The sequence below is a fragment of the Camarhynchus parvulus genome, chromosome 7 (genome assembly GCF_901933205.1).
Source record: "Camarhynchus parvulus chromosome 7, STF_HiC, whole genome shotgun sequence".
In the NCBI taxonomy this organism is placed as follows: Eukaryota; Metazoa; Chordata; class Aves; order Passeriformes; family Thraupidae; genus Camarhynchus; species Camarhynchus parvulus.
The window spans coordinates 17,294,858-17,308,438 of NC_044577.1; the positions used below are offsets into that span (position 1 = coordinate 17,294,858).

General features: G+C 44.1%; 1 protein-coding gene across 2 annotated transcripts; it reads right to left on the reverse strand.

The window, feature by feature from the left end:
* Nucleotides 1–1,317: 1,317 nt before the first annotated feature.
* Nucleotides 1,318–10,427, reverse strand: CDCA7 (cell division cycle associated 7). 2 transcript variants are annotated; one of them, XM_030952773.1, is made up of 10 exons: nucleotides 10,312–10,427; nucleotides 8,695–8,814; nucleotides 8,207–8,317; nucleotides 6,540–6,791; nucleotides 6,080–6,157; nucleotides 5,210–5,398; nucleotides 4,634–4,774; nucleotides 4,081–4,230; nucleotides 3,377–3,513; nucleotides 1,318–3,067 (listed from the first exon to the last, which is right to left on the reverse strand). In XM_030952773.1, exons 1-10 carry the CDS (start codon nucleotides 10,330–10,332, stop codon nucleotides 3,037–3,039), a joined length of 1,230 nt encoding a protein of 409 aa, XP_030808633.1. In that variant the 5' UTR covers nucleotides 10,333–10,427; the 3' UTR covers nucleotides 1,318–3,036. The 2 variants fall into 2 exon arrangements, with proteins under 2 accessions (XP_030808633.1, XP_030808632.1); XM_030952772.1 differs by having other exon boundaries at nucleotides 5,210–5,401.
* Between the last annotated feature and the right edge of the window lie 3,154 nt (nucleotides 10,428–13,581).

A 13,581-nucleotide genomic window follows, 5' to 3' on the forward strand; every position in this document is an offset into this window, starting at 1 on the left:
AAAAAGCAAACAACATATATATTAGTATATACCAGCCTAAGAAAATCTTCTGGTAATAAGGAATTTATTACCAATTTAATCAGTATGTAATATAAAGTCATTCTAAATTATTATATATCAGGTTAAAAAAGTTTTTTCAGACCTATGCACAAGATCACCTGGCTCTAAAGCTGAGTAGTGAGGGAATGTCAACTCATGCAGCCTTTTTCAATTATAAATCAGTAGTCACTCTACCTCACACATGAGCTTCATTCTTTTGTTCTTCCTTACACAGTGATACTCTATTTCCACACATCTTTGGTTTTCAAAGCTGACAGGACCTTTTCCTCTCCAGTCTCCTAAAACGCTGTTCATTCAATGAGCTTATAAATCATGAGCTTGTTAAAACTGTATTTCAGGTCCACATCAACAGCACTTAAGTAACTGTGGTAGAGGGGCCTGGGGAAAGTGGGGTATTGAGACACCTCAAAATCACCAGATTAGACAAACTAACATCCTCTACAATTTATAAATATGAATTTGTTCTCACATCACAAGAAGTGTGATGACAGGCACAACCAAAGACAGCTTTTAGGTGAGAGTAACAAGGTGAGGATTTTACCAGTAAAGAGTATCTGCGACAGCTCAGCCACTCTGCTGGATCACTTCTTTCCCATTTCTTCTTACTACAGAAGGTTACAGCTTTTTGTGCAACCTTCTGCCACGGCCTCATGCAACTCCTGTCTCTAGACCCAGGGCACAAAAGCAGCACAAGTGTCTTCACTATCAGCATGCAATCAATTACCCCTCAGGTAATTCTCTCCAGGAAAGAGCTCCTGAGAGGCTCCTTAAGAGCTTGTTTGTAAAAGAAATAGATAAATAAATTTAAATGGCACACACATTACTCCAACTCATGTCCAAAATTTGATGCTCATCCTTGTCAACTCAGGATGTAGGCATCTGGTTTAAAAACAAGTAGAGAAAAAGCAGAAGGGTAAAGCACACAGCACATTGGCCTAGAGCCTCCGCTAAGCCTGAACTAAGCACTCTGTATTCTGACCATCACCATTTAGTCACCAGGTACTGAAAAATTCACTCCAAGCATGAATATCAGAGCAAGACTGATTCAGGAACACAGGGCCAGAGATTATAAGATGGCAGAGTCCCACTGATCCCCCAGGTATGATGGGAACAACCAAGTCCTTTACTTTGCAGTATAAGTTCACCTGAAAGTGGTAAAAGAGAAGTACAGCTCCAACAGGCTTTTTAAAACCAGTTCAGAGACAAAATATTCTAAAATTGAAAATTTTTATTTTCAAAATAAAGAAATTTGTACAGAACAGTGTAGATCTGAGGAAATCTAAATACAGCAGTCTCTGTAATATAACACAAGGGTCTGCTTTTAGCACAGTACTTTCACACTCTAGCAATCAGAAGGCAAGCCAAGCAATTAGGAGGGAAAAAAAAACCAACCACTTTTATCTGTCAGAACATGTATTTCTAAAATGAGTTCCTTCTTCACAAAATGTACCTAGAGGGAAGAGCACTCTCCACACCTCAGATTGCACAGCTATTCACACTATAAAAACAGACAAAGAGAGGACAAGAGATTTTCAATAGGAGAGATGATTTATGAAACAGAACTTCAAGTCTGAGACATAAATATCTGTTGTTTCTAAATTCCTCTCTCCTCCCCTCCCACACACACTGATGCAATTCCCAGAAAGGTATGAACTGTGGATCATTTTGTATACACACAGTGCAAATACTGCACAGGCACAGAACTGTAAACCCATGGTGATTCTTCTACTGTTCAACTGTACATTATTTATAGCATTACATTCTAAACCTTATACAAAGCTTATACAGTAGTTTCCATAACAAAACTAAGCACATTTACAAACTTGGTGGTTCTCTGGATTCAACTTTCATGGCACCTTCTTTTTTACAACAGAGTACAGGAGACCCCTATGTGCTTAGCATATCAGAATTCTTCAGCTCTGTTTCTGCTGTACTTACATTTCACAAATGTCATGTGAAAGAACATTCCACAATCACAAAGAGCCAGATACAGAAACATTCATTGCCTGTTTTCCTGATAACCAAACTAAACAAGTTACCACCTCTCATCCACGCAAAGATGGCCAACAGCCACACGAGCTGCCACCCCTCTACTTGACCAAGCCCTGGTCTGGAGGCATCCCTCTTCCCCAGGACGACTGCTGACTCTGCAAAGCACTTCTGCAGCTGCAGCAGGAACAGGGAAAACAGAGTCCACCAAAACAGTAATTTACCACATGGAACATCCTGTTTTAGACAGTGGTCACTACACAATGTATGCCAGTACATTCCCATCACTGTCACCAGTAGGCAATGGAAGCTGTGGAAGCTTTCAACAGTGGCCTTCTCTCATCTGAGCAAAAACAGAAAGTGCCAGGTCAAACAGCATCTACTGCATTTTTTAATTCATAGAATCTCCCTTGAAATAGCCAGTGTGAACTTTTAGTACTCTATAAAATCAAATATTAGTGCTTGGAGACTGCTCAGCTGCGACTTACAGAGCTTCGTTTTTGAACTTAAGAACATGCTGTTGTTTCAGAGAATTCTACAATTCCATTTGGTCATGAAGTGCCTGTATTGCAGAAGTTGGCTGATTTGTTCTGTGGAGAAAACCACCCCAAGTTTTCAAAACATCTCTATCTTTTTGTAACCAATTTTGGAGGATAAGTAAACCTGCAGCATAGATTGCTGCTTGAGTGAAACGGATGGCTTAAAGCCCCATCTCCTTTCAGGAAGAAAAAAAAGAAGTTAAAAAGAACTGATGCTATCTGATTTGCAAAGTTGTCTGAAAACAATGGCCTGTGGGTGAAGACCTGCACTAAACAGCTTTCCCAAGTACGATTTATACTGAAATAAATGAAAGGTTTTTATCCTTTTTTACCTAAAAGGAAAGGGAAGCAGAGAAGGCACTTTGTAATCTCATTTGATTAAACAATTCACTGCAGGCAATAATATTATGTTGGTGAAAGAATATGTAATTTAAAGGCAGTCACAGCTTCAGTCTTCCATTCCAAGCTCTTGTTTCAGACTGAAAGACAAGTAAAAACATGAGTCAGCTTGTAGCAAAACACTGAAAACTCTTTGGACCAATTAGTGGAAGCCTTGACAATACACACTGAGGTTGAGAGCTAAAAGGCAGAGTGAGTATATCACTTGTTTCAGGTAAAATTCAGTGTTATCAGAAAAATCATAGGGCAAAATCTCAGATTCTGGAGGCAACACAAAGTAATCTTGAGATTTACCCGGCAAACTAGGATGTGGACATCTTTTCTCTCCCACTTTTGAGATGCTTATCCCACTTAATGCAACCACATCACTGACACAATGGCACACTCACCTTTTTAAGTAGGCATGGACATTGTCAAAGCCGTGGTACTTGGCCAGATAGACCAGGACACCGGTGGCACATCGGCCATCTCGCTGTCTGCAGAAGCTACAGTTGCAGATTCCACGACATGGGGGGCACCTCCATGTCTACACAGAAGAGAGACAACAAGAAGCCCTTTTAGCTGAGATGCTATGCCAGATGTAGCTCACACTCGCTTAGGAGGGTGCCCTGCTACACACTGAGTTCTGCAGTGAACATCAGCACTGCAGAAAGTCGTCTAAACCAGTACAAGAGTACAAATTCCTCAGTCTGTAGGGGATTAAGCTCTCCATTGCCTGCCTTGCACATAACCACAGGAAGCATTCCACTCTGTTTTAACTCCCACATCACAGCCCACAGCAGCAGCACTTTGTCCACAATACAGTTCCTTTCCCCAGGGCATTAAGCACTAATGCAGAGATAAAGAGAACACTATTTTGATGCTTAAACACAAGAATATTCTGGCTGCTTTTCTGTTCTCATACTTTACTCCTGCAATTAAAACTACAAAAGTAGTAAATACAACAAGCGCTACACAACACAGTTCCACGATTCAGGGTGAATCAAGGAGTGCATTAGGCACTGTAAGCAGTTGTTAAAACCACTGCTGCCAGCGACCAATAGCCCTGGCTGTGGAAGTCAAGCACAAAAAGCACCACTGAGCACTGTCCTACCGGGTCCAGCAGTGCTGCTCTGACATCCTCCCCGTATCTGTTGCGCAGGCAGGGCCCGCAGAACTGGCCCCGCACTCCCACGCACTCAGGGTTACGACAATTTGTCTTGGTGTCTATGGTTTTCTGGCGACACTGATGACAGGTGGATCCCTAGAACACAAAAAAACAAGCGAGACATTTAAGATGGCATTTTAGATAGGGGGAAAAAAAGCATTGAACAAAATCTCAGTGGCAGTGACCCGAAATAGAAAGCCACCTTGCAAGTTTCAACCAAGACTGTTCTGATACTGCATCTTCAGTGTCTCGTAATCACTTAGGTATGACAGTTGTTCAAGAGTGAAATCAAGCTAATTGGCTTGGTAAGGGGCATTCTACAAATTCAGGAAAAAATAAGAAGGGACACTTCAAGATCCCAGACATATTTCTCCCCAAAATCACATCCTTTCTCTCAGTGAGAGGGAGTGTACCCTATTTGATGCTAAAACACAAACAGAGAATAACAAAAAAAATTACTTCACTAAGTACACATTTCACAAAGCTGGAATATACTTACCAAGGCCCTGTTATATACTTTTTCGCTTGCAGATCCACAGATATTATCCAGCTCTTCTGGTGTTATGTCCTCAACTGGGCGCACGACGTGTGGAAAAGCCATGGCACCACGGTGACCCCTCCTGGGAGTACGGGCTTCATGCTGAATAGCAAAGACGCAATACTTGCAGTATTAGTTTCAGCAACAACTCTACAAAAGCGAGGATCTTCACAGCAATGCTGAAGTCTCAAACACCCATCATATATATAAGCAAGATATAATAGAACTTTGTACAGACACGTGATATGGATGCAGCTTTAGCACCTTTACTTGATCTGTCCCCCTCAGGGTGCAGTGACGCTACTGATCTTGCTTCACTCCTGCTGGGGTGCAAGAGGAAGTGATTTTTCAAGGACAAGGAAAGGGAAATGGAGAGCACATACAAAATGCCTTTTTTTTTTTTTTTAAATTCTTCTAAGGCCATGGCATACTGATAAACCTCATCAACTCTCTATGAATCGCTATTTTCTTGAAGGGAAACCTTCATACAAAACCACCCTCACAACCTACAACAGGAGAACTAGATCTTCATCATACCTCCAGGTATTCATCAGACATCTTTCTTCTTCTCACCAAGATGTATGGGTCATCTTCTTCCTCTTCCGGTACAAGAGTAGGAGGGCCTTCAATCAAGGACCTGGACCTTGTGTGAGGCCGAGAACTCCGGTCTGGGTTCCGCCTCAAGGCACATTTGGGCAGTGAACGCCTTGGAAGTCGCTTTGGTCCCTGCTAATGTTTAAAAGCCCCTAATGAAACACGTGACAACACAGATAGCTCCTGACCCTACAGTGAATTCCTCCCCTAAAGATGCCCTCCTCTCATCTTTTCCAAAGAGAGAGACATGTCTATCCCAGTCAGCAAACCAAATGTAAGAAGATCCTAAGCAAGTTCATGTTAGGCATTCTGCTAGTCACTGAGAAATAGTCAAAAGCAGCAGAACCTGTGTCTATGAGGAGCTGTGATTTCCAGGGTTGTTCTAATCTTCACCCAAATTACAAATACATCAGCAGTAAAATCCATTACACTGCTGATTCACAACCCAACCTTCTTAAAAGTTGGGCTAAATGCCAGGTGTTTTTCAAGGCCCCAAACTCACAGAATATTTAGGTCTGAGCTGCCCTCCCTTATCTGCAGCCTTTGTATAAACACATATTTACACAGCACCTTGTTTGGTTTTACTGGCCTGTGGAGACACTTAACCTTTACAAATCAATCTGTTCTGCTTTGTACCATGGTAAAATCAAAAGAGAATTACACAATGAGGATACCCATTTTAGGAAGCAATAAAATTCTAACTGGACTTTGATTTGCACAGTTTATTACGTTTTTACATTGAGAATCCTGCTTTGTAATGTCAGAATTTGACTCTTAGAAATCTGAATGCAAATCCAGTAAGCTTATACTCACATGACTGACAGCTGGCAACGATTTTCTCCCACCAAAGATACCAGAAACATTTTGCAACTCAGCCATTAGTTTTGCAAGCTAACAAGAGAGAGAAAAATGAAGCAGAGCTTTAAAAGGGTATTTATGTGCTATTACAGACTACTAGGGCAATTGGCTAAAAGTACAATTACTTATAGGAAATGCAGTCATTCTTCAACTCTTTGCATTTATGTCTTATTTATGTTTTAGTGACTGCAAGTAATTTGGAAATGATCAAAACTTATTATGTTGTTAGGCTTGCAGCCTATGGATTTTCATATGCCAGTGAATATAAAGTATCAGATTTATATTTTAGGAATGCAAATTCATTTTAATGCATTCACATAATTCCCATTACAGTGAATTTAAACAGAGGTCCCCCGAGAGTTGTAAGGAGGGGGAGGGAAAGGGCCAGTCCACAGGAAGACATAAGAGTACTTACCATTGCTTTGTTTTCCTTTATGTTTAAAGCTCTTTTTTCTAAAAACATAGCACCATTCTCTTCAGTGTCAGAGTCTGAATCTAGAGCAGGCATCGGTGTTTCAGGAACAGGTTCCATGCCACCCTTCCTCCTCTCTGATCTTCGAGGTGGAAACTTCATGGCCACTTTCAGAGGAACAGAGCATTTCTGCCCTCTCTGATCGGTCTCACTTTCAGCACTTGCATCATTCTCATCTGAATCTGATTCCAATTTCTGTTAACAAACCAAAATGGAAGCATGTAAATCCAGGGGAGTTGCTCTGCAGCTAAATACAGCAGACAACATTTTGTCTAGGAGTAGTTTAAGAGGCTACCTTGCTGAAATCCAGACACCCAGTCCTAGTGTATTTTGGAGGGGGAGGAAAGGACAGGGGACACAGGGATGAAAACCTCTCAGGGAGACGCACACGGTTGTGCCAAACACACCAGAAAAGGGAGTGTAGTATTTGCAGCAGTTGCAGCAGTCTTAGCTCTCACTTGTAGATCTAACAGCAAAAGCAGTTCGTGTGTATGAGAAAGAGAACTGCCTTTAAAGGGCTCCATTTTGCTACATCTAGCATTTGGCTGTAAAAAAAGCCACTATGCAGTTGTCTGCACAAGGTCAAACCCAATTCTGTAAGCTATCAAGTAGTCATCTCACCATATCAATGATAAAAAAAGGACACTTCCTTCTAGAGCCAACCAATGAAATAATTATGAATAAAATCCCAGTATTTTCTAATCTTCAAATTCAGATGTCTTGCTTACAAATTTCTCAAGAACCAATGGCTCAGTGAGGACATAATTTAGTTAAAAGCTCATTATGCAATAGGCTTTGATTTTTCTTTTTAGACACAACAAGACAGTCTTACTTTGATCAGCAGTAAGAATGGACATCAAATGGCCATTTTTATTTACACAGGGTTTTTACTAAGCAGGTATGTGATTCTGGTTGTACATTATGTGTAGTTACTGACTTTTTTTATATTTATCTACTCCAGCTTTGTCTCCTACTTACTATCTTTACGATTGTGTTTTAACTCAGATGTGATTTCTTCCAATTAGCCTTTTTTCTTTTCTAGTCGTTTCCCAGCATGTGCTGAAGTTATGATGAACCTTGTTTTGCCAAAAGTGGTACTATTTCAGTTTCTCTTCCGAGTATCAACTACTGATCTTTTTAAGCAATAAAATGGATGTCAAAGAAAAGCAGGAAGGCAGATTTCACCACCTATGACTATTTCTCTACTGCTGACAGATGCTCAGCATTCCCTGTTACACTGCCAGAGTGGAGGTCTGACTGCATGTCAAGACACAGGAATTTTTCTGAAGCTTGCTGGAGTCCATGGGCTAGGCTAGCATTTCATATTGAGGAAACCGGAAATGTTAGGCTCCAACAGAGTAACACCCAGCAAGGACAGTTTTAAGATGTATATTTCAAAATACCTATGGCAGATTTTTAAAGCTCCATATCTTGAGTGCTTTTCATGGAGACAAAAAGAAAACTAAACTTTGGCTACTTGGACTATTTACTAAATGAAATTATGCTTCCTTCTGAAACAGTGAACTTCAAGTTGAAGCTGACATTATTCTCCAATTAAGAATGTATAAGAATTTAAATATAAAATAGCAAACAAAAATCAACTGTCTTACCAATGCATCTTGAACCTCATTTTCCGAAAAGCCACAGAAAGATTCATCATCAGAGGCTTCATGAAATATTTTTGCCAGTTCTTCTTTAATATCCGACCTAAATTTGCATTTCTACAAAAAGCAAATATCCTTTAAGTTGTACAGAAAATTTTTAACATTTATATGTGCAGTACAGGCAAATAGCTTTTTAATAAAGAAAAAAGTTAAGGCGTTTCACAAGGGGTTTTAGAACCACAGCTGTAAATTACCAGGTACATTAGGTTAGGTGACATATCAAAGGCCTGAATTGATAGCTAATCTATTTCCAACAATTACCACCTAGAAGCACAAGTAAAGAGTGAAATGAAATTACAGCATATAGAACAGGTTTATAACTACTATACAAAAACATAAGCAGAGCAAGTAGTCTTACATTATTAGCTTTACATTTTTGCAGTTCTTTACTAGTCCAGCACATATGATCTTATTTGTTCTTGTACTGTACTTACAGTATTTGCAAAATTATCAGAACCAAAACTGTCACAACTGTCATCAGAAGATGAGGATGTTTCCATGGGAATCAGTTTTGTATTTCGAAAGGTTGTGAAGTTTCTCCTTGCTGAACGACGCTACAAAAGGACAACAGCAACACCATTAAGAAGAGACCTACTGCAGCACAGTAGCTTTGAAGAATATCTTTGTACTGAAGCTTAGGAAGCTTGAACATTTTAGGATGTTTAGCAACCTTGAATGCAAGTCAGAAAACTAACATCAGCTTTGAAATAAATCTCCAAGTTAGGAATGACAGTAGTTTTTACTGTGACACAGTTCTGATCACTGTTACAGATGAGTTTCATTTAGTATTTAAGAATACTCTTTATGCAAACAGGCAAGTGGAAATAAGCACATAAATCATGCCATTCCCCAGTCATCATAGCCAGTGATGGAAAAAAGTGCAAGTACATGAAAAGTACCTAGAAATCTACTTTGATTCATTTATTACTTGCAGTTTGAGGCAAACACTAAATACTCTGCAGCTCTTAAGGAAGGGCCAAAGAATCCTACCCACAGATTTGAAACAACCGTTCTAGACAAAACAGCTTACTGTTTGGCTCCTTTTGCCACCGATTTAGACTTTTTTTAACGGGCTTCAGGTTTTCCTTTCCCAGGAGATGTTTCTACTGGCAGTGACCCATTTTATCCCCCGGGGCCGGCTGGCAGCGAGCCCAGGGGGCAGCACCCACACTGAGGCGGCGCCCGGTTATGAGCGGGGGCGCTTCACGGGCCCACCGGCGGGGCCGAACGCCGGACACACGGGGCTTAAGCAACAGCTGCCCGGGCCAACCTGGAGTCCTCCGCCCTCTCCTCAGCACCGCTCTGCTTGCGGCTTTTCGCTCCACAGTTCCGCCGAGCGCCGAAGTGCGGCCCGGCCGCCCCAGACACAAAAGGGGAGCTTTCTGGTGCCGCCCGCCGCGGCTGAGGGTGCGCGCAGCCGGGGCCAGTGCGCGGCCCGGCCGCACGGGGGGGCCTCAGGCGCAGAGCGGCCCGGCCCGGGTGCCTCGGGCTAGCCAGGGGCTCGCAAACTCGCCCGTCCCGGCCAGCGCCGCTCCCGCCTCCGCTAAAATGGTGCCGCCCCGCACACACGCGGCTGGGCCGACCTCTGTGCTCCTTCCGCCCGTCCCGTCCCTGCGGCGCGGGGCCGCTCCCCACAACACCGCCCCACCACCGGCCCGCGCCCTCGGCGAGGCAGGGGCGATGGGCGCATGGCTCCGGGCCGCCAACCCCGCCGAGCACGGCTCTCAAGCCGAGTTCCCACTCCACTAAGGCGGGCAAGGGCACCGCCATGCACGTGGGACCCGAGCACCGCGGCGGGGCAGGAGACCCGGAGCTGTGGGTCCGAGTGGTGGGGCTGCCCCGACGTCGCTCTCCCTGGGGTGCCCAAACTAAAGAACCCCCCGCGCCCGACCCCACCAGCCTTCCGCAGCGCGCCTCAGTCCGGCTTGCCCCGGTTCGCAAGACCCCGGAGCGCCATGGGAGGGGCGGCAAGCGCCACAGCCTCCCCCTCTCTCCGCAGCAGCAGCGACCTCTCCCACGGCCTTACGGCGAGCTCGGCGGGCAGCGCTCACCTGCGGGCGCGGCGGGGCCATGCTGGCGGCGGCGGCGAGCGCTGGAACTGAAGGTTCGCGCCAAAGCGGAGGGACCGCGGGGGGCGGGGCTGGCGGCGGCTTTCCCGCGTTGCCGCCCGCATCCTGGCAGATGCAGCGCACACACCGCGGGGTCAGGCACCCGGCGGGCTCCCCTGCGCCCGCCCGCCCGCCTCTGCTAAGGAAATTATCAGATCTCCCGGGATATCCCCGAAGGGGTCAGTGCGGAGGTCCCTTCTTTTTTTTCTACTCGCGGTGTAGGCTTTGTGGAGCTGCAAGGGCCTGGCCCTGTGGCGCGAAAAGCTCCCGGGCGGAACGTGGCGGGACTCAGCTGCAGAAGGGGGGCGGGGGGCGGAGGGCGCGCCCGGGGCTACTCGTGCCTAAGCTGGGCCAGCTGGGAAGTCTCCGTAGTTTCTAGCTCTCCTTTTTTTTTTTGTTTAAAATATTTTTATATGCCAAATAAAATAAACTGAAATAAACTCCTTAAGCCTGCCAGTTTTCAAGGGCAGTGTGGCTTCACGAAATAAAGCCGAGGGTCTGTGGGCTGGCTGCCCCCGCAGTGCCTGCCGACCAGCATGGTACGAGTGCACTGTATCAGAACAGCCGCCCGCAGCGCGCAGGCTGCCCAGAGCTCCCCGGGGAATGGGGGATCACTCACCAGGGCCCCACGGATCAGCGTCAGGAGTTGGACTCTGGGTGACGCCTCTGCTCCTCGGGTAACAGCAGTTCAACAGAATTTTACAAAGAAGTTGGCTGCCTTGCCCTCTGCAATCACAATACTATTTGAAGACAGGCCAGAAGAAAATAGATCAATCATTTTAAACCATTTTTGGTAACATGTATAATAGTACATTAAATCAAGTACAGCCGTTAAACACAGCAGAATAACTGCTACGTGGTATTTGGCAGCAGTAGTAACGGGAGAAGCCCTGAAGAAGCTGTACGGGATTTGCGGCCCTGGTGTTTGCTATAATCCTGTTTGTGCTGCGGTTTGAGCAGGGCTGATACCAGCGCAACTGTTGCAGCTCAGCACTTCCAGGTGCCTCCCTGGCAGCCGGCGGGTCCCGCTGCCATCAGCAGGAGGGAGGCGGCCGCGGCCCGTGTAACCCCGTGCCCGTGTAAGGCAAACCAGGAATCATCTCTGAGCCAAAGCCTGTAAATAGCCTACAGCACAATAGGGTACAAGAGCCCTCACGGAGGTGTTCTATTTTCTGTGGGCATTATTCTTCCTGTGCGTGCTGCAATCTGTCGTGTAAAAGAATCTCCATTTTAAATAAGCCCATAATTACACACTTACCTGCACTGCTGGCTTCTCAGCACACACAAAAGCAGATGAACTAAACCAGTTCTCCAGAGACCAGACCACACTCCATTCCTCTAAATCCACATTAGTGGAGGATTGCCACCCACCTGGCTTCCAGACAAGACAGCTCAGGGAAAAGCCATCAATGTTTTTTGAATTTTGATGTACTTTTACTTCTTTCAGAAAAAGAAATCTAAAAATACTAGTTTACTTACATGGAAGAAGAGATTTATGAACAGTAAAAGCCCTTAACATCTTGAATCACAATTATCAGAATTTTACTAAAGAAGTAGCCAACCTTCACAGCTTTCAAGAGCATCACATTAAATGTTATGGAGTGCTGATGGCACTAGCTAAAGCAGAACTTCAGACTTTAGTTACTTGTCCATTTAATACTTAATGCATTCTTCAAATCTTCAAGCTACATATGTAGTCAAATGGCTTTCAAATTAATAGGCCAGAGCAGAGACTTTGTCAGGAATCCAGACAGGACATTTCATGAACTGTATTGTCAGGGTTTTTTTTTAAATGTGAAAAATAATTATTTTATTGAAAATTGTGTATATCAGCTCACATATTTTACAGATGACTGAGGAGAAGAGTTCAGGACAGGGAAAAGAGAAATGGGATGTGTGTGAAGGGCAGAGGCTTCCCTTCCTACAGCACACAGCAAGGGTACCAGAAAATGAAGGTCTGTAACTTAGGAGATGATTGTTGTGACCTGCAACACTGTCATTTCCCCTGTTTTCACCTTCACGGCCTGCATGCTCCTGCTCTGCCCTGCAGGGCCCAGGTGCCCTGGGCAGATGGACACAACAAGCTTACCAACTGGCTTTGCCATGATGGAAAAGGTTTTTCTGTGTTTGTTAAGACATAGGCAGCACCACTGTCCTACATCTAGCTATTAATAGTAGCTGAAGACATGCAAAGCTGAACTCAAAGGTGAACATTGCATTTTCAGCCACACTTAAATTAGGTTAATGTGAGTGGAGGAAAACATCCCCGCCTGTTCAGTCCCCCAGTCAGGGTCCTGCATTGCCTGTCCAGTGCTACCAGCAAGCTCTTCCCTCAGAGCTCACATGTCAGCAAAGGTCATCTGGAGTATTTATCAGGTGTTTTCAAGAAAAAAATCTGTTATGGTCTCATCTGTCTTTGAAATGAGCTGTCACTACATGGTAGCAGCCCTTGGAAGACCTGCTAGGGGAATAGGCTGGAATAATGGAAGGACATGCAGTAGATTGAGCATGCAACATTTTCTGCATTTATCTGGGGGGAAGCAAAGTTGTTTACATGTTAGGAGCTTCAAGCAGCAGCAAGAACATGGACCTCCAACAATAGCTCCATTGTCAGAAACAAAAGATGTGACCTTTGGTCTGCTGGGACAAAGGACAAGTGCTGTGCTGCGTGTAACCTTGCAGATTTCGGCTGTTGGCATTGTAACACAGCTTTTCTCTCTGGAGGCAGGACTCCTGCTGCCCTGTCCCTGGCTCTCCTACACACTTCCTATCTTAACTACACTCAACACTCTTTATGCTCCTTTCCCTCCTTTTTTTTTTTTTTAATTAAAGCAATACATTTTTACCTGCTGTCATGAATGAGTGTTTTAGGACACTCAAAGAATCCCTGGCAAAGATATCAGCAAAAGTATGTTTAATATAAAAGTGAAAGCATGACAAAGTTCATTGGCAAGGTTCACTCTACTACTTACTAGATGGTTAAAGCACACAGAGAAAAATTTTACTGAAGTCTAAAATCAATCTAAAACTAAAATCAACCAAAAATTATCTACATGGAAAAAGGGTAAGGCTGAGAAAGAATAAGGATAAAAAAAGAATAAGGGAGACTCTCCCATTGAGTCACAAGGTTCAGAATGGACTTCCTTGCCAAACTTAGCCCCACACTTGAAAAATGGTTTTGGCCTAAAAGTTTTAATAGCACTTAACAGCACT